The 24,515-nt window shown below is 40.0% G+C and overlaps 1 protein-coding gene across 3 annotated transcripts in view; it reads right to left on the bottom strand.

The window, feature by feature from the left end:
- The window catches only part of Focad (focadhesin), a 289,725-nt gene that overhangs the window by 221,749 nt on the left and 43,461 nt on the right, over positions 1–24,515 (bottom strand). For all 3 annotated transcript variants that reach the window (XM_051188149.1, XM_051188150.1, XM_051188151.1), the window contains one exon: positions 12,027–12,131. In XM_051188149.1, the coding sequence (XP_051044106.1) occupies positions 12,027–12,131 (105 nt within the window). The remainder of the gene's footprint in view (positions 1–12,026; positions 12,132–24,515) is intronic.

Here is a 24,515-nt window from a genome sequence, read left to right as displayed (position 1 = left end):
AATTATCTATACCTTCCTACTAGTTACTGGTCAGTGAGGCTGTGCTTCAAGATTCAATTATCTACACCTCCCTACTAGTTGCTGGTCATGGGGCCCCCAACAGTTCCCAAAACAAAATGGCACAGCTATTGATGTTGCTGTTGGTTGCTCACCAGAACTAGACGGTAAAACACTATTGCTTAAGACATCACACACTCTCCTTGCAGGAGAGTGGAATCAAGCTGGAACTGACCTGAAAACTTCCTCCCTGACAGCTAATTTTAATAGTGCCAGAAGGAGCTATGCAAATTACTAGGATCGAAGAGAAGGCAATGCTATGATCCAGCAGAGAACTTTTCATGCTACAATACAGGCCTGCCAGTAAAAATATTCCCAAAAGGTTTTGGGGGGTAACCAATGGCTTTTATATTTGAGGATTATTCCACAGGAGAGAATTTATGCCCAGTACTAGAAAACCTGGGCAAAGGCCCATGGTTCAGGGGTCACAGGCCCTAAGCAGGAACCTACTATTGTCTTTCTAAATCAACATGTTGCCAAACTATCTCCTAAATACTTATGTTTATACATATAGACTAGTGCTGCCCTCAACCTTCTCTCTGTGGTGTTCATCAGTTAAGGCAGACTCGGCTGATCAAGGAACTGAGAATAAGTAACAATTGGGTGCTCAGCCCTAATTAGACATCTATATCAATACCTAACCCATGACTCGGGGAACATTAAAGAACGGGCAACAGGAAGAATATAAGAGTTGGAAGATAGGGAGGAATGTTGTGAAATATCTTCTGGCAGAACATGGTCACTGCATTCATGAATTCACTATGGCTATGGTTATCTACAAAAGATGAAGCCATGAGACCACCACTAATTGGACTCAGTGAATTATAACATTTAAGAAAGAAGGGAGGGAGGGAAGGAGGGAGGAAGAAGGGGAGGCAGGGAGGGAGGGAAGAAGGAAAAATGAAGTGGGAATAGGATGGCTTGGGGGTGGCTGAGAGATTGCAGAGTATGATCAGGACACACTGTATGTAAGAAATCATCAAGAAAGGAATAAAAGGGAGAGAGGGGGAGGGAGGGAGGGGAAAGGGAGGCAGGGTAGAGCACACACACTGAGCACAGGTATCTGTCTACTTCCTGTCTATGGCTGCCTCACATTGCTTCCTGACACAATGTGACCTCTATCATAATGAGCTGAAACTGGAACTCTGAACCAAAACAAACCCTCTTTCCTTAAAATAAATTGATCCATTAATTTTATCACCCTGTTATTAAGTCATCATTACTGTCATTGCTGTGGTGACCATGCAGCAGCACCCTTGGACTCTTTTACTGTTACATAACCATGTCTCTATCTCAAATAAAACTAAAACCAGAGAAAATGTAACAGTGAGAACAGAAAGCAAAAAATTATCAATTCCAATTTTTTTTTTCTTTTAAGACAGAGTCTCATGTAGCCAAGACTGGTTTCCAACTCACTGCATAGCCTACTGCTGCCTCCCTAGTGCTGAGATTGTAGGTATCTACTACCCAGGTCATCCAGATCACACCCAGGGCCTATACACAGTAAGTAAGAACTCTAGCAACTGAGCTACATATCCATCTCCAAATTTACATTCTCCAGCAAAGCATGGGATCCCAGGCAAGAGAATTAATCTTTCTTGACCAAAGTTCCCTCACCTATAAGATGAGTTCAGGCTAGACAGCTAACAGGGCTGTAGCTGCATGACCCACATAAACATAGAATCCTAAGCAGAGGATGCATAGGATTATATGTGCTATGGAACAATCTTTGTACCCTGTAAACATGTATTTCTCTCTTTGGTCTATATCTAGGCAGAAAGATATTGGGTGGGAGAGTCAGAATAAGAGGACCCTGGGAAGAAGTCTTGAGCCAGACACAGAAGAAGCAACATGGGAAGTTCACAGATGAGGTAAACAAGCCTCGAGGCAGCATACAGAATAATTAAAATGGGTTAATTTAAGTTATAAGGGCTGGCTGAAGACAAGCCTAAGCTATTAGCTGAGCATTTATAATTAATAGTAAGTGTCTGTGTGGTTATTTGAGGAACAACTAGAGGGATAGAAAAGTCTACCTACATATCTGCCATCAAACCCTACAAAAGCAAACCACAAAAACGGTGCTCCCACAAGTAATTCTATGGCAAACCTGAATGCTTCTACGGCCAATGTCTGCTAAACATAAGGTCTCATCTATTTTTACCTCAGAGAGAAAAACCATCCTGCATTGTCTGCTTCCTAGGAAAGTAAAATGCTGTGTCCAGAAGAGAAAATGATTAAATCAGAATTTCCTGCTCCATGAGATAGCCTATAGATCTACTTTCTCCTTAAAGGGGAATAACATCATTTCTAAAGATTAAAATCAATACAAATCAGACAGCCAGGTCACCCTGTATTGGCCTCCAGTGCCTGAAAATCTCTTACTGTGCCTAGGTTTTTCTCTGGCATGCCATATGACCCCATTTGTTGAACATACTTTGGTATTTTCCTATTTGGTGACATGTAAACGTTTTAACTGATAATCTAAACAAAGCCCATAACTTAATACCTAACAAATAGAAGAGTCCCATCAACACTAGCCAGGGTACATTATGTGTAAAAGAACAGTATGTCTAAAACTTGGGTCTCTGTCTTAACATATTTTCTTTCCCATTGTGTACAAAATGCACTTCTATAATGAATTTAATTATATATACACACAAAACACGTTCCCCGTGTTATCTTTAAAAAAAAAAAAAGAACCTCAAATTGCTTTATTCATATAGTCACGAATGAAAGAATAAAGTAGATCATGAAAAATCAATTTTTATTCCAAAGTCAATACCGTTCAGAATCAGGGAATAGAGATCACAAAGAAGCATGCAGACTTGGATGCAAATATGTCATTGCCCCCAACCTTTTACTAGTATTATTGACAGTGGAGAGGAGTGCATGCATCTGAAATTAAGGAGCAGAGGGACGGAAGAATGATGTATGCATGGTTCCACCAGACTATTACAGAGGCATGATAAAATAAGGTATGCAACCCACAGTCACCCTTTCAAGAATAAATGCATCAATCTTGATAGAAATGAGAGAATAAAAAAATTAGCTGTGTGGCAGCTAAATTAGGAAGCAAAAGTTATCTGTAACCTTTAGGTCACCTCGACCTTTTGCTTCATCTCTGAGTATCAGAAAGCTATGATTTGATTTACATCGTGGATTCGATGACTGGCACAGCACCTTTTCTGGGTGAGAAACAATGCCTGCAACTCACTGTGCATTTCCATGTATGCAGCTGTGACCCTGGTGCTTTCAGAGCACGGCACAGCACTTACTCCATCAAATATGCATTTTAAAAGCATTTCCCTACCTGCTCGGAATTTTGATTGGAAAGTGCTGGCGAGAAGCTGGGCATTTTTTTTTTTTTAATCTTTGCAGATAAGTTTAAAACTGCATAATAAGAAAAAGTTATGAGGATCACAATATAGATATTACTATAAAAATGAATCAAAAAGAGAAATTAACAGCAAAGCATTGTGTAACATGATTTGAAAACCAATGTATATGTGTGCTTTCCACAGGAGCTCCTCAGAAAAACACTAGAGCAAAAGTGCTTTAATCTAGACATTTTTGACTGATTACATCTTTCCTTAGGTCTGTCAGGCAGGTAGGGAATATATAAGTTTTTTTTTTTTTTTTTTTTTTTTTTTTTAGTATTGCTCCTGCCATGGTTCTGCCTCACACTCTTCCTTCCCTGGGATCACTATTATGAGAACCTGAATTTAATGCAAAGTTATCTTATAAGAAAAAGGTGATGACTTAGGGTCAGGAGGATACAGGTGCTTCGGGATCCAAGAACTTTTATATTCCGTTATATGCCATGATCATTTACAATAAACAAACTAGAAAAGAAAGGCATTAGACATGTTTTTAAAATTATGATGACAGTTTTTATATCAGTATCTATATTTTAAAAATTTTGCACATTATCTAGGGGTGACTGCTGGCTGAAGATGTATAATACATGTAAGCTTATTCTTCAGGTATGGCTGTCAATCATAGCTGCAAACTCCACATGATTAGAATCATTAATAAAAATCAGAAACAAAGACATTCACAGTTGGAAGAGAGAAAAAAAGAATGAAGAAAGAAGCAAAACACCAGTGAAGACAGAAAGAACCAGACTGCAGAGAAGGCAGTATATATCCCTGCAAGGCGTGGCTGTCTACGCTCACCAAGTACTGCCCTGGCTTGCTTTTTCCTTTTACTTAGCCCCACTGGGCTTGTCCAGGAGCAGTAGTGATCTTGATTCCATTCCTCATCATCGTCCTTCTGAAGTTAAATGGAAAAAAGAATTTTAACTATGTTCACACATTCCTAGATCAGAGTCCAAAAACTGAAAGGGTTTTTTAGAGAAGATCCTAGAGAAGATCTTAGGGAAGAAGGTAACTCCCCAATAGTAAGTAAGTACAATACACTAAAGTGAACTATACAGCTAGGATAACTGCTACATTTAGCTTGGCTAACCTGTGTTCAGAAGAACTGTAAACACTATCCCCCCCCAAAAAAAAAGATTACATATGGTATGTTCTCACCTGAAGTAACCTCTTCCTGATACCCTCACCAGTAATAAAAAATAAGGTTTAATTTTAATAAATTTTAAGTATTTACCTTCAAAATGAATGTAAAAGTCAAAACACCAAAAATTCACGGGAGGATGGGAGGGAAAGGGAACTGGGATCAATATGTAAAATAAGAAAAAATAATTTCTAAAAACAAGTAAAATAAAAAAAATTCTAAATAGCTGGGTGGTGGTGATGCACACCTTTAATCCCAGCACTCAGGATGCAGAGGGAAAGTGTATTTCTGTCAGTTCAAGGCCAGCCTGGTTTATAGAACTAGTTCCAGGACAGCTAGGATGGTTACATAGAGAAAAAACAACAACAAAAACAAAGCAAAACAAAACAAAAAACACTAAACTTAAGGGCTAGAAAGATAACTCAGTTTGTAAAGCACATGCCTAGGGACCTGAGTTCAGATCCCGAGAACCAATGTAAAGTTGTACACAGTAGGGTGAATCTGCAACCCTCATGCTCTCATAAAAACATAGTAGATACAGAAGCACCAGATGCTCATAGGCTTCCCAGAGCTAGTTTGGTGTAAGCATCAGTAAGCCACAAGAGAACCTGTCTTACCCAAGGTGGAAGTTGAGGACTGAACTCCATATCCATGTCTGCACTCATACATATCACAACACACATACATACACACACACACACCTGGGTGGTGAACATCTCTAGACCCAGCACTTGGCAGATAGAGGCAGGTAAGCCTCTGAAACCAAGGTCAACTTGTTCCATATAACAAGTTCCAGGTCAGCTAGAGTTAAATGGTAAGGCTATCTCAAACAAAAATAAACAAAATCACAAAAACCATCAACTATTTTAAACTGTTGCTTTTTATTTATTATAGGAACAGTTGTGTATCATGTAGAGTACACTAATATAATAAATGTACCAAATTGTATTTCCCTGAGAAAAAATTACAAGTTAAAATCTCATCTATTGCTGATAACTTGTCATCTCCACCTCTAAAACCAACTCTGGCTCCCCTCTTCCACTAAGGATGGGGAAATACTGGGGATTTCTCCATAGTTATGACAGACAAGAAAATGACACCTGTGCAGTAAAGGTGATCAAAATTAAGCCCACTGATGAACAACAGGATGGCCATCATTGGTACCAGGTGTGTGCTCCCAAGACACACATGGCATTGCTTATGAGATTCAAAAATGCCAGTGTCATAAAGGACACAAAAAGGGTGAGAAAGGGTTCCATATTTTAAAAGAAGTTTTTAACTGACAACTAAAGATAGCATGCCATCCTAAACAATATCCTATATACTAAAAAAAAGAAAAGGAAAAAATGGAAAAAGTGAATCGCCACTACTCTTCAAACGAAACCCAAAAGTCTTCTCTATGGCCTTGGTGATGCCCACCTCTCCTGAGCAGTGGGCACACCTCTCCCTCCCTTGAACACCAAGCAGCCATTCAGCTCTCACAGTGTCATCACTGGAGAAATTGTTGAGCTATTCAAGTGACTGGTGCCATATCTTCCTCCAAAAGAGACAATAAGAGAAAATGCAAAAAGTTACATACTTAGAAAAAAAAAGATACTAAAATTAAAAAGAAAAAAAAAATTGGCTGTATTTTGCTATCCACAACCACAAACCAGTCTCTGTAAGTATATATTGCTATTTTCTCTACCTGTCTGGCTTTTCTGTATTTGATTACCCTAAGGAATAAATCTGATTTCAGTGTTTTGAGGCAGAGAATCAATATGAGTTATGAAGTATCTCAGCCTTAAAGTCTTAATTATCCACCCATAAAAACTACAATTAGAGTACTAAATACACATATAGAGGGCAGAGTTTCAATCCTCAGGGTCCAACCATCCTTTGCTATTGACCCCATCGCCTACGTCAGAGTACACCATCTGCCAAGTCATTAAATATTCCCTCATTCCAGAAAGTACAGCTTCCCACGAATAGGATTCTGAACATTTGATATTTGTGCATGTCAGCCACTGTCTGGCACATCAGAATAAAGCACAAATTCTGGAACAAGCAGTCACTGCTCATGAATTCACAGCTATTTCCTCACTTTTGCTGGGAGCAGAGAGACCGTAAAAAGATTGCCATAATATGAATATGCAGAGAAAATTTTAAAAGCAAAGCACAGGATGAAACTTCGTGGAAATGGCACATTACAAAGCAAATGAGAAAACTAGCCCCTAATAGTTGGCAAAGCATAAAAATTTGGTTATTCATAGTTGCAGCCAACAATTCAGACCCAACAAAAAGGGAGAAGAAAGTATAAACTAAAAGATGCCTTAATTGCAATAAAATTAAAAATATGGTAATTAGTTTAAAATTTGTTTATAAGTAGAAAAGCATTTTCTAAAGTTATGGAAAACATTTTGAAGTCCCTAAAGCAGGTCACAAACTTTGTTGCCCACTATATCCACTATATCCAGTGAGCAGATGTGTTGTGTCTGCCTCATACTAAAAAACTGGGATTGGCTGTCCATGTTTAATCAGAGGGATCCACACAGAAGCCTTCCACTTATTAAAAGATTTGAAGGTCTGGCAATGCACACCCTGTCACCTCCTTGAACCATGGGCTAGCAATTCCCCATAAGACCTTCACACAGACTTACATGGCAAACTGAAAAGCCCCAAGGCCTATGGCTGACCCCCAGGCATTCTAAGCTGTGCTCAGTCACAAGTATATTGAGAAGGTCCTTAGAGGGCCCTCATGCACAGCTGCAGTTGAGGCGCATACGCTTGGCATTTTGTAGCGGCTGAAGGCTCCTGAGCTAATTTCAGGGACGGAATGTACTACTTTTTCCTCCCAGTTACCCACATTCTCAAAGGTAACAACAGTTGCAGTCCTATTAAAAATCTGTCTGTCTAACTTGATTAAGTCACTGAATGAAACTATGGCTTCCTAACATTCTGTCTCTTTGCATCAGCTTGCTCTTTGGCTTGGTTTTTCTTTAGAATCACCTTGCAATTCTGCTCCCAGCCTCTCCACTGTACATGGCTAATGGGGTAGGAAAATCCTGGCCCCTTGATGCTGAGGACCAAACATGTTAAACTGAAGGAGGAGGGGCCACACCACTGAAGATGCCCTCTGTGCTAACCCTTCCTGGCCTGTGCAGACCATACATGGTTCCATCAAGTTCTTGGGGGCTGAAGAAAGGTTTTCTCAATGTGACTCCCGAGTCACAGAAAACTAGGGGATGAATGAGAATCTCTGGCAAGCAGCACAAGAAGTGGTGGTTCTAAGCAAATCTCAAGTCTTCTTTATGTATAGACTTTGAGAGCCACTGAATGCTGATTCCAACAGAAGGATCAGCTTCACTAGGGGCCCGGATCCTCACATATTCTCTCCCATACCTGCGTGCCATAAGTCATTCCACAGGCCTGTTAAAATGGCCATTTATTCTAGCTGGGCGGTGGTGGCACAAACCTTTAATCCCAGCCCTCGGGAGATGAAAGCAGGTGGAATTCTGTGAGTTCAAGGACAGCCTGGCCTACAGAGTGAGTTCTAGAACAGATCCAAAGCTACAGATAAACCATTCACATAAGGGTTCTCCATAAACATTACCAACCTGGATGATTGATTCTGGACCTCTTGATGTGCCACCTTATTTCAAGGCAAACCTTACATACCCATTTCTCTTTAGTTCCTTAAACTGGGATCCCTAGCCACACCTTTCACCTACTGCCTTATGAAAATAGGGCTGTGGGTAGAAGAACGCGTGGTAAGGCAAAGTGAATATAGAAGGGACAGCAGGTGAGGCGAGGCAGATGAGTGAAGTCAGTCACACACAGTAAGGACAATCAGCATGGAAATGAGAATAACCATGTTTCAGTATAATAGAATAGTTCACATTACCATCATATAAACTGGTACCTTCTTAAACATTAATGAGTCCATGTGGTAGCTACAAAATCTTCCAAAACGCAGTCTCTAACTCAGGCAGCCTACAATGCAGCCCAGGCAGATGCCTCCTGACAAGTTCCTAGGTGCTGCTCATGCTATGGTGGCTCTGCTACTTGGTGAGGGTGGGTGGGAGCAGAAGCAGCAATAGTGTCACCTGGGTGCTTGTTAGGCCTCTGGCGTCCAGCTTAGACTTAAGCAAGGACCAGGGCTAAGGAGTGCACACACCAGACAGCAGCCTGCTGCCCTGTGTACTCACTGAGAATCAAATCCACCTGGGAGCATTTAGAAAAGGAGTAGGACTTCTAGCACAGACTCGAGCCTGGGGAGGTATTTGGATGGTGCTACATTTATTTCTTTTGAAGCATACCCAGGTTGTTCTGAAGAGCAGACAATGATTTAGAACCAAAGATTTAAAATATCCTCCTGGGTAGGAAGGAAATACAAACTAATGCTAATGGGATGAGGGATTTCTTTGGGGGAGGAAGGAATGTTCTAAATTTGACTATGGTGATAATTGCATAACTGTGGATGAAAATCACTGAACTGTATACTTTAAATGTGTCCCTCACGTGGTCTCTGAATTACATCTCAATAAAGCTGTCATACAGAATTATTAAAAACCTTAGTAGCTTCTCTAGAGAAAAATGAGTAAATAACAGAACAACAATGACATGGAATTATTTTCTATCCCAGGAATTTTGACTAAAATTTTGAACTTATTTTAAACGGGGTAGAACAAGTGCCTCTCCAAAAATACTAAGATCCATTCACCAAATCTTCAGGATCAATTCTCCTCAGGATAATCAGATGAAAAAGAAATTACAAGCTAATACCTTGCATTGCTAACATGCTGAAAGATAGAAGAAAAAAGAAAAGAGGAAAGGGAGGAGGGAGAGATGGAGGATAAAAATGTATCCACTTGGAAAACTTGCTCTATATACTGCAATTTCCCACAGTACTTTCAGTGAGGCTGTGTGTGGTGGTGAATGCCTTTAATCCCAGCACTTAGGAGGCAGAGGAAGATGGATTTCTATGAGTTCAAGGCCAGCTTGGTCTACAACTGGAGTTCCAAATCTACCAGGGCTTTAAAAAAGAATGTGTTATTGCACCACATTTTTAAATATATTTGAAGATATTGGGAAAGAATGCCAAAAAAAAATTATATACAATACAAATCTGACCTTTTTAAAAAATAACTTGAGAAGCCCTAGATAATACACCCACAAAAAAAAGAACGATCCTAGGCAACATTAACAAGTACAGGAATAGACACTGATCACTGATGACCAAGAAGAAAGCTCTACAAGCACAATGGTCCAGACATGCCCACAGAGCTTCTGCCTAAGGTCAACTCTACCACAGGTACTATGAGCTCAAGCCACTACTGCCCTTGTAAGCCATCCCCACTCCAACCCCTAAGTCAACTCCCCATTTATGTGGTCCCATGCCCTCATTTTTTGAAATACAAAATTCTGTATGTGCCAGGCAGTGGTGGCACATGCCTTAAATAGGGAGGCAGAGGCAGGTGGATCTCTGTGAGTTCAAGGCCAACCTGGTCTAAAAAGGGAGTTCCAGGACAGGCTCCACATTTACACAAAGAAACCCTGTCTGGAGAAAACAAACAAAAAATATATCAAATTCCTGAGATAAGATGAACCAGTGACACACACATATCCTCTGGGACCTTCTGTTAAGAAATGGCGTTCTGGGTGTTTGCAGGTATTTAGTGGGGTCATCAGCATAAACACAGTAAAATCCCCCACAAAACCCAGGTCCTTCTGTTCCTACTGCTTTGTGTTTTCTTTTTTATAGCAACTCTACCTTGTCACAATCTACAGATGACAAAGCAAATGTGATTCCTCATTAGACCTCTACCTGGGTAACTACACTTGTAAACAAGTGTCTTCTATTACTTTCCTAGGGGAAGAAGCTTGTCTTCCTGCCCCCACACAAACCCCATGCTTTAAAAACATTTGCTCTGATAAGATACAGGGAACTATTCCAATTTTGGAGAACATGTGGGACTAAGAAGATTGAGTCAGGGGACGAATAGACGAGAGCAAAAAAAAGAGAGAGATACCATAACAGAGGGAGCCATTATAGGTTTGAAGAGAAAACTGACTCTAGAGAAATGTCCAGAGACCTAGAAGGATGACCCCAACTAACAATCTGAGCAACAGTGGAAAAGTTACCTTAAATGCCTTTCCCTGATAATGAGATTGATAACTAACTTATATGCCATCCTAGAGCCCTCATCTAGTAGCTGATGGAAACAGAAGCAGCCATCGCAGCTAAACACTGAGCCAAACTCCTGGAATCCAGTTGCAGAGAGGGAGGAATGATAAGAAAATGGGGTCAAGACCAGGCTATAGAAACCCACAGAGACAGCTGAGCTCATGGACCCCCTCCCTCGACTGATACCTGGGATACCAGCATCAGACTGACTCAGACCCCCTGAACGTGGGTCTCAGAAGGCCTGGGCAGTCAAAGGGACCTCTGACAGTGGAACCAGGATGTATCCCTGGTGCATGAAAGGACTCTGGGAACACATTCCCCATGGAGGGATACTGCCTTAGCCTAGAGGAAGGAGGGAGGGCCTAGTCCCTACTCCAAATGACTTGACAGATTTTGAAGATCCCTCCTGGAAAGTATCACCCTCCCTGTGGAGTGGGGAAGGGGTTGGGGAGGGAGGGAGGTCAGGGAGTATGAGAAAGAAGAAGAGGGAACTGGGATCGATATGTAAAACAAGAAAAAAAATAATAAATATGTATAAAGAAATAATAAGTAATAAAGATAATTTCTATTAAAAAATTTGCTCAATGCACTCTTCAGTTTTCACAGTTCTGGGATTAAACAATAGTATGTTGTTGTTGTTGAGACAGGTCTCCTGTATTCAGAAGTCTGATCATTTTGCTTCCACCTACCAAGTGCCAGATTACACACACACACAGTGACAGTTAAATATTCTAAACCAAAAACGTCATTTGAATTTTGAGTGACAGATCTTGGTTCCAAAGCAGCAACCCTGAAACCCATGCTGGGGGTGCTCAGCACTTTGTCAACTCTTCCTTGTGTCTTTAAGACAGTCACTTCCTGAGGAATGATGAGCAACGATAGCTGCATGCATAGCCTACTGGATTAAAAATTTGAATCCTTAAGGATTCCTTTAAATAGAAAAGGAGAAAGAAGGACAGCGAAATAGCTCTGATACCAAGCCTGATATCCTAAGTTTGATACTTGGACCAACATATTGGAAGGAGAGAATGAAATGACTCCCAAAAAAGTCCTCCAGCTTCTATCAAAGCACACACACACACACACACACACACACAAACACACACACACACACTCTCTCTCTCTCTCTCACACACACACACACACACACAATCTTATACATGCCCACACATGTAGACTCAAATGCATGTACACTCACATTCATGTACTCACATATTGCATATACATACACTAAATGTAATTTTTAATTAAAATTAAATGAAAAACAACAGTAGAGAAGACTTACCTGATAGTATATATATCCCAAATGTCCTTTTCCCCATTTTGTCCTTCTTTTAGTGCTTGCATTTGTAATAATTTCATAAGGGCTTTTATCAAACCAGGCATACTCCTGTAAAGAAATAGGATAACATTCTAAATGTCCCCCGACTTAAAATGAATATGCTAAGCAGGTGCCCAATCCTGCTTTTCCTTCTTGTGATGCTAGATATTGAAATCAGACCCTCACACACACCAGTCACTGTTCTGATGAGCTACACTTCCCTCCAACACCACCATTCTTGAGCCACTGAGAGTCTGCCACCCACAATGAACAGTGGGTACTTTTCAGCACAGCCAAAACCCATAGATGAAAAAGAAAACCATGACCAAAGACTCAAAACAGCTATCAATTACCTCCCTACACATACTTGAGGGAAATCAATCAGGAAAAAAAAGCAAACATTAGCCCACATAATTCGAGTCAGTGACCACATCAGTTACCCAGAATAAATGATCAAGTCATTTATAAATATTAGCAGACCATGAAAAATAACCAGACATATGAAATGGATCAGCCACTCGAAAGAGCTGGCCAGGGCACCAATTAAAGCAAAACAAAAGCCACTGAAAGAGAATTAATAAAAAGAGGAATGACAATTTAAAGTTTTTCCTTATTCTGTAAAAAATAGAACAAATATATTTTAAAAAAAAAAATACCCTTTTAAAATAAGTCTTACCAACTGGAAAGAAATCTTAGAAATAAAAGTTATTTACTAATTTTTAAGTAACTTTTTTAAAATGTGGTTACTAACATTTATTGAACAACCACTATAAGATAAGCATCCTCCCAAGTATGGAACATATTGTTGGTCATTTACCATTCAGAACAGAGAACTTGCCATCTGCACTGACTTTAGGGTCAGGACAAGACTTCAGCTTCCCATGATTCAGGGCACTTACATGAGCTGTGTCTGCCTGTACCTTCTAATCACACACAAAATTTTCCATCTGGCAAAGGACTTGACTACATAGAGGACCACAGCAGTCAACAGCTGGTATACGTGCAGGTAATGTGGTTAGTCTAAATACAGGTGTGCTGCATATATAACATATGCTGGATTTAAAGACTTATGGGGGGGGGACATTCAATTAGAAAAAATGAGGAGCTGGAGAGATAAATAGTTAGGAGCTCTGCTGCTCTTCCAGAAGACTCAGGTTTGATTCCCCGCACTCATCTATAACTTGAATTCGGGGGACCCACTGCCTTTTCTGGCCTCTGTAAGCACCAGACATTCATGTGGTGCACAGATATCATACATGCAAAACATCTTACATATAAAGATAATTTTAAAAACAAATCAGAAAGAACATAAAAAAATGACTGCATGCTAAAATAATATTTTGATTTGGGGTTATAGAAAGTTCATTATTAAAATTAGCATCAATTTCTTTTTACTTTTTGAATCTTGTTATCAGGGGGGAAAAATTATTGTATTGTTTGTATGTGTGCATGGCTGCAGGGCCAAAGGTGAAGTTACAGGTATTTGTGAGTCACCTCATGGTGTGCTAGGGATCAAACCTGGGCCCTAGGGAGAAACAGCCAGTGCTCCTAACTGCAGGGCCATCTCTGCCCACCCTGCACCTCATCTATCAGAATATCTTGAGCAGTATTTATAGCTCAGATACATAGCTCATGTTATATTTCCACTTTACAGCACTGCTGTTGACATTCCGATTTAGTTACTAAGAAGATTCTTCAGGGACTGTCAACATTTCCCTTCCAGTTGAAGAATGTTCCACAGTATTTTCAATAGTAGTTTTCCCTTTCACATGAACCCTCTTATATACCTGTGCTAGTATAGAGTCATAGATAAATACTTTGTGACAGAGATCATTCATACATGGGGTCTCTCTTGTATGAATCCACTATAGACAGACAGACCCCTCACACTAAATGAACACCTTCGAGCAAAGAGTCTCTCTCCTGGGGCTCAGTAGGTAATGCACTTGTTGCACAAGCATCGGACCTGAGTTTGGATAGCGAGAACCCACAAAAGTGGACATGGCAGTAAATGTCTGTAAAACCAGGACTTAGGATGGGGTAGAGGGGAGAGGTAGATTCAGTGAAAGACTCTTATCTCAAAAGGATAAGGTGGGAAGAAAAAATAAAGTGGAGAGCAATTAAGTAAGAAAATACCAGCATTGAGCCTTGGCTTTTAACACAAACAGGCAAGCTTACTCATATACATCTTTGCTTGTTCTCTCTCTCTCTCTCTCTCTCTCTCTCTCTCTCTCTCTCTCTCTCTCTCTCTCTCTCTCTCTCTCTCTCTCTCTCTCTCTCTCTCTCACACACACACACACACACATACACACACACACAAGATTATGTCTTCTATGTATGTTCTTAGATGACTGTCAAAGATTAGCCTTGTTCACATACCCCTTAATGATTGTGACAATTTCATGGTACTTTATCCCGTTCAACAAAATGAACCATTAATCTCACTGTGACTCAATAAAATGAATCAGAGAAAATTATATAGTATATAAAAAATTTTATAGTGTACATAATATCTTATATTTCATAAGAGAAATCTGCTGGAAATGCTTCATGCTAACACAGACAGTTTGATATACAACTGGGGTTGAGGATGGATGGGAAAAACAGGGCCAAGGCCACAGACCCACACCAAGAGCCTTTCAATAGAATGCTGAGTGGACTGGATCTGTGCTTTAGCTGAGAGCCTTCTCTTTGATAGTGACAGAACAGGTAATGACAGGTCTGGAGACTCCACAGGGCAGTCATAGGGTTTGCTCAGAGCACACAAATACAAGGAGGGTGAGGTTCATTCTTGTCTTCACACAGCAGTGGGAGGTGCAGGATGATCTTGTCCAAAGGCTCAAAGATGTTTCCTCACTGGCTGCTTTGCAAAAAGCTATTTGCAGTTATGTGCCTGCTGACCAAGGCCCAATCCTTCTCTTGATGAGGTAGGCATCTGCAAGGCGATAGGCCACAATCTAGAGCAGCCCACCAGAGAGAGAGGCTGAGACAAGAGCTGAAACACAAACTGTCTTTGGAGGGTTTGCTGGCACCTCCTAGAGGCCTTGTTAGATACTGGAGATCTTACCTGCTTCTGTCCATTGGGATTGCTGGGGTTCTTCTGACAGTCGTGATTCCTACTCTAAATATCCAGACCTATATAACTTAGATGGGAGTAGTCTCCCTATCTACAACCTTGAAATGAACTGCTCCTTTACAATTCTTTATCCATTTATTTTATTCAGAATTAGGGGAACCTGGGCCACAAGGAATGGTGCCTCCCATACAACACTCTCCTTTACAAAAACCCGGAGTTTTTTCAGTATGGAAACTGAAGCCACTTTCTCATCAGTTGAAGGACTGATGGGACTGTCTAACCTCAGTCACCAAGTGACTCAGACTCACTCAGTCTCCTCAGAGCCTCCCTAGAATCTGACTCTTCCAAATATCAAAATTCACTAAAGATAATAAACCAGGGCTCAGGATTGCACTCTGCCTCATCCTGCATTCTGGGACTAAGAGCATCCCTCTGTGATGAGAACTTGCCTAGCACATCTGATGTCCTGGCTTCCAGCCAAGCACAGAAGAAGAGAAAGATAATTCATAATGATTGTACACCCTTGAAAATACTAAAAATCAGTTAATACAGTATTTTAAAATGCTGACTGATTTTATAATATGCAAGCTATACCTTACTTTTAATAAAAACAGACAGAAGAAGGATTTAGTAAATAAAATGTGTGGGATAAATATGAATAAAAGAACTTAACTATAATTTTCAGAAGTGATTATAAGTATTCAAGTAATAGTTAACAGGAAAAGAATAAACATAAACCAATATACAACTAAAATCAATCTGAAGAAAGTTATGTGAAGGATTCTAAAGGAAAACAAAGTTAATTGAGAGACCTATATGTATAATCTAAATAATAGAGGATTAATATCCATAAAAGAGGAAAATAACAGAATATAGTCATGTAATCCCAAAGAGTACAATTTCTAAAACCCAGTGCAGATGAGGGAGTGAGGAAATACACACATTCACAAAGAGCAAACACTGCTTCACCCTTTGTGGAAAGCCATTTTATAATATCTATGGAATTTTTAAGTGAAGATGCCCTGTTCCTATATCTTCTGTATCTAGAATTTTTACAGTTAGCCCTTGCATACACTCAAAGGAAGATACTATAATGTATTTACTATCTTAAAAATGGGGTGGGAGGGAAGGAAAAAGGAGAGAGAGAAGGAAGAAAGGAAGGAAGAAAGGAAAGAAGGAAGGAAGGAAGGAAGGAAGGAAGGAAGGAAGGAAGGAAGAAAGGAAGAGAATGAATACATGTTTGCCAGTAGGGAAACAGTTGAACCATGGCATATCTAACATTATAGGATAAGCAAATCTGTAAACAGTGGCATGGAAAGATGTCTATCCATATAAGATAGAGAAAGCAAGGTTTAGAATTATTTTAGACACTTAGGAGGGATGTGTACAGAAACTTTTTTTCAGGTTAAAAATAGGATTCCAATTTCACTGACATTAGTTTGTTCAAATTCCATACATCTAGATCTGATTTCAGACCTCACCTCCCTCTACATCCCAGTGAAAATTAAGAACAGGCCTTGAAAGAATCATTCATTCAACCTAACATTACTGAGGTTTTCTAATCCTAATGGTTCCTACTTTTCATAAGGACCCCCCCAAAAAGGAAAATTTTAAGAAGGAGGAGGAAAAGAAGAAGATGATGATGATGATTAAAAGCAAGTTTGTCAGTAGTCCCTATGAGCTGCATGAAGCTCCACTGCATCTGTCCACCAGGGGTCCTGACCCAGAAAGGTGTGCCTTTTCTGTTCCCTTCCACCTTTTCTTTTGGATGTCTGTCAGAACCTAAGCACACTATCTCTTTGACTCTGGGCTTTTTCACTCTTTCTCTGAAACTCCCTGCCCGGCATGTGGCTGCTTGTCCTCCATGTGGCTGACCTCCATATTGGTTTAACTCAAACAGCTTGGCATTTTCTCTTCTCTATCCTCCTCCTCCTCCAGGCAGCTGCTGAGATTTACAGCTTGCCTGGCCTGGAGTTTTTCTTTCAAACTGTTCTTAAGCTTTCTTTTGAGCCTGTCCTTAAACTCTTTTATTAATGAAACTAAGATCCCAAGGTGGGTGGCCACAGACTCTCCAGTAACATGTATCAACCTCTCAACCTCAAAGAGGCTGGACTGCTCACAATTTTTAGCTAGTAAAAGTCAGTTAGGTCATACAGAGATATTACACAAGCTCCCCTGAGGACTAAGCATCGGAGCAACCCCACGCTGTGACTCCAACCACTATGGAAATGCCTGATCTGAAATCAAAGGGGGAAATGAGAAGGAGCCCAGTGGAAGGAGGCTCTTGGGAGCCCAAGCAGGGATTTTAAACTGGTTTGGACATTTCAACATGTCCTTGGCTCAAGTTGTCCTGGTTCCCTTACCTGGGGCTCATAAGGCTAAGAATTCGGGCCTTTACTTCTCCCTTATTTTTCCGTCCCAGTGCCAGTTAAGGAGTTCTTTCCTCCCTATATCTTGCTGTGTGGCCAATGTAACCACTGGAGCATTTTCCAGGTCCCCAGGATAGGATCACTAGAGGTGTGTCCTAACTGCCACCCCAATGACCTCACCCAACAGAAAGAGACCAGATTCAGTGAGTGCCTCGATTTCCTAAAGAGCAATTAGGGTTTCCTCTTCAGAGGGGGTAACAGTGAGCACATGAGACAAGCAGTTTAGGGATGGGGCCTCAATTTATGCCCTAGGCCATAAGCCAAAAATGTCCTTGGTCCTGTCCTGGCTGGAAGGAGAAATGCCAGAAATGTTTGTAAACTCCAGTCCCCAGTCTGCATCCTCAATGATCTCAGGGCTACCTAGTCAGAGGCCCGAATGTTACAGCATTGAAGGTTAAGGAAAGTTGTTGCCTCCTGGCCAAGATTGGAATCCATTTACGGAGAGACACATACCATTGCTTCCTTCCTTAAGAGTTGATCCAGCTGGGCAGGTTAAACACCTGGCCAGGCACTACCCCTGATAGAGGTATGTTCACCATTATCTTTGCTAAAGAATATGAAGAATAATTATCCCTTTAATAAGATAATGTACTTTTTCTCCAAAAATTTCTGCCCCCTGGTAAAGCCTCTACCATTGAGTCTGCTAGCCTTTCTGAGTCCCTATAGCTGATCTCTTTGCCAGTAACTTCACTTTGTCTCTCCTCCATTCTTCATGGAGGCTGCCAACATCTACAGCTTACCTGCCCTGGGATTTTTCTTTTAAGCTCCCTTTGAATAACAGCCGTCACCACCCCAAAAATAAAAGACCTTTTTTACCACTTACTTTCACAGTTTAAAAATGCCTACTTTTTTTTTTTTTTTTTTTTTTTTTTTTTTTGCAATTAAAAAAAAAAAGTATGCGCAACTTGGTTATTTGTTTTAAAAGAAGAACTTCGGTGAGGACAGAAGTATAGGATGAGGTTCAAGTCCCTGCCTTCATGTGCAAAGTTTTAAATTCATTTCAAAATAGGGAGAGAGGGTTACAGTTCCAACTGAGGAAGGACTCTGAAGACAAACAGATCACATTTGGTTATAAACACTGTAAGCAAAAACTTAAAGGTGACAGTGCCTTTTACTAAGGACTGGTCTTAAGCCACAGTGTGGCACAAACACAAATGCATTGCTAACAGCCACTTACAGAGCCTCCACCATGTAGTCCATCTGATTTTCTGAGCTCTAACTCCTTGTGTCTCTCTCTTGCTTCCACACTGGCCAAAGCCTAAGCATGCTTTCTCTGAAACTCTGGGCTTTCTCCCTGTTTCTCTGACCTTCATACCTAACACTAAAGGCATGAATTTCTCTCCATCTCTGTCCTCCCAGTGCCTGCCAGAGTTTTCAGCTCATCTGCCCTGCTATTTTTCCTCGCAAACTCTAATAAAATCGTCCTTGAGCTAAAAATAAATAAATAAAATATTAAACGTTAAATTTGAGAAAGTAGCCTTCTGAGGAGTATTTCAGGAATTGGAATTAGTGTTTAGACAAGCAGGCTGCCTGAGTCTGAGGTACACAGGTACATAGAACAGTTAATTAACAACTCAAAGCAAAGACTTTAATCAGGGCAAAAAAAAAAAAAAAAAAAAAAAAAGAGCTGATTAGATATTATGCCTAGTGCATTCACAGTAGACCGTGTTCAAGATGCATCATTAAAAGGGGAGGAGGGGATAACCAAGCTGCCTACTGTCTCTACTCAGCATCTGAATGGTCCCATGTGGGAATCTGAATCCATGCTCTTCCTAAACACCTGGTCCTCTACTGTTCCCTACTGTCTATAAATTATTTTATTGCTACTTCATAACTGTAAAGTTGATACTATCATGAATTGTAATGTAAATATCTACGTTTTCCGATGGTCAGTAACCGTGTGAAAGGGTCATTCAATCCACCTAAGAGTCCAAACCCACAGGTTGAGAACCACTGGTCTAGGACAATGCAAAGGTGAAATCACGGTGCTATTTTTGACATATATCCCTTCCAAGCATCTTCTTATTTAACCCACCTCAAACACCTCACGCCTTTAATCCCAGCACTTTGGAAGCAGAGGCAGGTGGATCCATGTGAGTTCAGGGCCAGTCAGAGTGAGTGCCAGGACAGGCTCCAAATCTACACAGAGAAACCCTGTCTTGAAAAAACAAACAAACAAAAAAAAAAAAAAGTGAATCTATTTCAATCTATTTCTTTCATCTCTTGTAAAGGTAAGCTATCACCTCTCCCCCTGATGGGAGATGTCATTCTGTAAATATGTTTCTCTTACTGGTTAATGAATAAAGCCCTATTGGCCAATAGGAAAGCAAGATAGGCTGGACTAGGAGACAAGGAGGATTCAGAGAGAGGTAGGAGGAGATTCACAATGTAGAGATTTGAGAGAACAGAGGTTCCGACCCTCTCTCTAGTAAGATGAGACCACATGGAAATACTTACATTGATAGAAATTGGTTATATTTAAGACAGAGCTAGCCAATAAGAAATGCTAGTAACAGGGCAACAGCTTTATATCTAATACATAGTCTCTGTGTGTTATTTGGGGCTGGTGTGGCTATGGGACCAGGCTGGCAGGAAAACTGCTCATAAAACTGTGGGGGCACATCCCCCATGGAGGGATACTCCCCTTAACCTAGAGACAGGAGAGAAGTCCTAGTCCCTACTCCAAATGACTTGACAGATTTAGATGACCTCTCCTAGAGGGCATCACCCTACATGTGGAGTGGGGGTGGGGGGGTCCGGGGACATGAGAGGGTGGGAAAGAGGGAAAGAGGGAGGGTGGGAGAGGGAACTGGGATCAATATGTAAAATAAAATAAAAAATAAATTAATATAAAAAAGAAAAGAACAACTCCTTATAAAAAATTCTTGAAAAATAAAGTAACAGACTGACACAATCAGTGCTATGTCTCCAATAAAAGACAAAAAAAAAAAAAAAAAATAGGAAAGAAAGAAAGGAAGGAAGGAAGAAATGCAGGCCAACGGCTTTATATCTAATACATCATCTCTGTGCATTATTTGGGGCTGGTGTGGCTGTGAAACCAGGCTGGCAGGAAAACTGCTCATAACACTCCTCTGAACAACCACAGCCCCTTTTACCCCCAAAATCAGTATTTATAACTTTATGTTTATGCTAAAGCCAAAGTTGTTACTTCAGAACCCCCCAGTACCTACTAGATGAAACACTTGGATAGCTTCCTACTTTATCCTATATTTTTTAAATATCCAAATTTTCTGAATCACCCATCATTATCTGCATTGCATGGCCCCTACATGCTCTCCTAGCCTCATCTCAAATGGCTCTCCCTTTGCTTTGAGCATTCTTTCAGTCTCTCATAACAGGAATTTGTCATATATTATTTCCTGTACATGGAAAGTTCTACTTTCTCCCATTTGCCTATGTAATTTGTAATATTCCTTAGCCTCGTGTTAGTGTTGCTAGCATCATGACCCTGTCAAGCCCTCATATTACAGCTTCATAGCACAGAACAATCTGTCTGAACACATATCAACACATGTAGTTTATATTACTGTGGGTAAACTATGTGGTGAAAATCTTTCCTCCTGAGCCAAAAGCAGGAAAGTACAGCAATTATTGTCTGCTTTGCTCATGGTGACACTGAAACACCAAACACAAAAACAGAGATGACAATTACATGTCTCAGTTAATAGATGCCTCAGTATGGACAGACATAGCAAAATACTGTTGTGCTTGGCTATTGAGCAGAACTTTGAAGGTAAATTTAGTCCTCCAATTACAGGATTTAACACATTCACATTGAAATTAAGGCATTTCCAGGCCTAGCATGTTAGCACATTCTTTAAATCCAGCACTCAGAAGGCAGAGGCAGGAAGACCTCTTGAAGTGTAAAGTCAGTCTGGTCTACATAGTTAGTTCAATTACAGCCAGGGCTATATAGAGATATCCTGGAGGGGGGGAGGGAGGGAAGGAAGGAAGGAAGGAAGGGAAAGAAGAAGGAAAAGAAATGAGAACATGTGATCTCTTAAACATTCAAATTCATTATCTAGTTAGTTAATTTCAACTAACAACAACAGCAGTATTGACTGTATTTATAGAAAGCCATCTTTGAAAAAATTATAAAAAACTGAAGAATAAAATTAATATAATACGCATATTATTGTGCAATGAGACAACTCTGTGAAAGCAAGGCAGTGTCTGTTTTTGTTGTTACAGTTTTGTTTTCATTTATTGCACCTCAATCCATATACTTGCAACACTAAAACTATTCAGATTCCAGACATAATAAAAAAGGATGAATATTCAGATGGTTTATAAAAACTCACTGTGCTAAAGACAATAAATTATGTAGCCAAATCACCCACATTGCAAATTTCTCCAAAGAGATCTAGCAATACTAAATGGCTCCTGCAAAGTAATAGCAGAGCAGCTGCAAGAAGCACCTTTCACAAGATGTTATTTTCTTTCCATCCCTTCCATCTGAACGCTGTAGTGAGATATTCACTTTGCTTCTATGGCACTGACCATGCTCCATTGAGGGCGGAGCCAGGGACAGAAGTGATCTGTGTTACTAGGTCTGAGGAGGGGAGGAATGCTCTCTTGCTGGCGGGATGCAGAGTGAAAAGCATCTGGTGGAACCTGCTGATGTTCATCTGTCTAGGTTGTAAGATATTTCTCCCTGAATAAACATCTGTTCAGCCTATTTGTTTATCCTGACACTTATTAAACTGTGATGGAACTTTACAGAAGAACTTCAGGTGATTGACCAGGCAGTGAGTTGTCTCTGTCATTTCTAGAGTTTATATATTATCCTTCTGTGGTCTTTGATGGAGTTGAAGACAGATAGTTATGGTTATAGTTTTCCTTAGTTAAGCTTAAAGATGAGTTATATATAGGACTTTAGACTCACAAAGATAGGATAGTTGATGGAATATTTTCTTTAAATCTTGCTAAATGTTAATGGACTAAATATTTTAACTGTGATTCTTATTTGATAACTGTTGTGTGATATATTTTGCTATGCTAAGGTTAAAACCCTTCTTTTTATTTTAGACAGAAAAGAGATGATGGGAGATGTCATTCTGTAAATATGTTTCTCTTATTGGTTAATGAATAAAACACTGTTGGCCAATAGGAAAGCAAGACAGGTGGGACAAGGAGACTAGGGGGAGAGAGGAAGTAGTAGGGAGGCGTCAAGATGGAGGACTGAGAGAGAACGCCAGTCCCTCTCTCCTGTAAGAGAAGACCACGTGGAAGTACTTAGATTAATAGAAATGGGTTAATATTTAAGATAGAGCTAGCCGATAAGAAACTAGTAACTTGCCAACAACATTATATCAAATACAGAGAGTCTCTGTGTATTATTTAGGGCTGACTCAGTGGTGGGCCCCGGCTGGAGGAAAACCTACTCAGAACGCATTTATTATCTACAGAAATCACTCAACAATAAGAGTTTTTAGACTTTATCTAACACCCCTCCTCAGGCTGCTCCCAAAGAGTGAATCTAAAACACCTTAGAAAAAGAGAGACAACAATAAAACCTCATGAATGGGAGTCTTAATGTGTAGTCAAAGCCATAATTATATCCATAATAATCCATTGCAATTTTTATAAAAGAAAATCTAACTGGGCATACCAAAGGATGTTAAAAAAATAAAAAAATACTTATTTGGAATTTCTTTAAAGAGTTACACTTGTCACTTTTAAATCTGTGTAGGTGTGATTGTGTACATGTGGCCATGTGCATGTGAGTGCAGGTGCCCATCGAGACTGGCGTTACAGGTCACTGTAAGACTCCTGAGGTGGGTGAAGGGAACTGAAGCCAGGTCCTCAAGAAAAGTAGCAAGTGATCTTAAAACATTCACTAAGCCATATTTGCAAGACAGGACCCAACTTCTTTGGAATTCAGTAAATATAAAGGCATCTATGTCTGTGTTTGTCCTACTTTACCTTTATAAATTATACTTTTAAGTAACCAGAGTTTAATATTGGAAAAACTTCTCCTTATCATAATATTTTAAGAAATAAATACAGAAAAATTTATTTAAAAAAATAGTGTTATTATAAAAACTCTAGCCTAAAGAATCAAAAGACACAGTAACTGCATGTTAACAGCTACTGACGTCCCTAAAATGTAAGCAATCAAGTATCATGTGTGTCCAAATAAAAGAACACTGGACACTGAACTGCCCATGAAAAAGCCTCTTCTTGCCCAGGGCTTATCTGAAAATTAAATGAGGAATTTTAGGTGAGGTTATGAAGCAAATGACTGGATACATAAGCAGTATTCAATTAAGGCTAGTTTACTTTGATTTTATTTTGTTTTCTTTGTTGTTATTCTGGTTTGGAGGGATTATTCTGCATTGTTTATCCACGTGTATACAGTGTGTGTGCACGCACAAGTATGTTCATGTGTGTACTGGTGCATGTGCAGAAAAGCGTGGTGGTGTGCATGCATGTAGATTTCATAAATCAACCTCAAGAACTGATCTTAGGGCTAGCCACCCCCATGAAGAAAACTTCTTGGAATAATACCAATGTCTCTTTTCTGTTTGGGGTGTTTACTCTTTACCATACGGCACTATGATAAAATGAAGATACTGCTTGTAAAGACTTACACTAGAACCTCTAAAAGGATGTCTGAGTCCTAAACCCCTACATACCTGTTTATGTGACAACCTGAAAAAAGCATCTTTACTAATTTAATTAGAGACCACAAGCAGAATCACCCTGAATGGTCCTTAAACCCAATACCAGCATCCTTGTAAAAGAAAGAACAGGAATATCTAAGACGAAGACACATTGCCACAGTGCAGATGAGTGTACAGGGGAAGAACTAACGTTATGTAACTGCAAGCTGATGGATGGAATTCATCTGTTGCTAGCAGACAGACAGAACAGATTCTACCTCTATCCTCCCTACCACTCCCCCCAGCAAGCCTTCATTGGCTT

This window comes from Phodopus roborovskii, unplaced genomic scaffold, assembly GCF_943737965.1.
Source record: "Phodopus roborovskii unplaced genomic scaffold, PHOROB, whole genome shotgun sequence".
In the NCBI taxonomy this organism is placed as follows: domain Eukaryota; kingdom Metazoa; phylum Chordata; class Mammalia; order Rodentia; family Cricetidae; genus Phodopus; species Phodopus roborovskii.
Note: the sequence above shows the minus strand (reverse complement) of the source record. Positions and strands in the feature narration are given on the sequence as shown.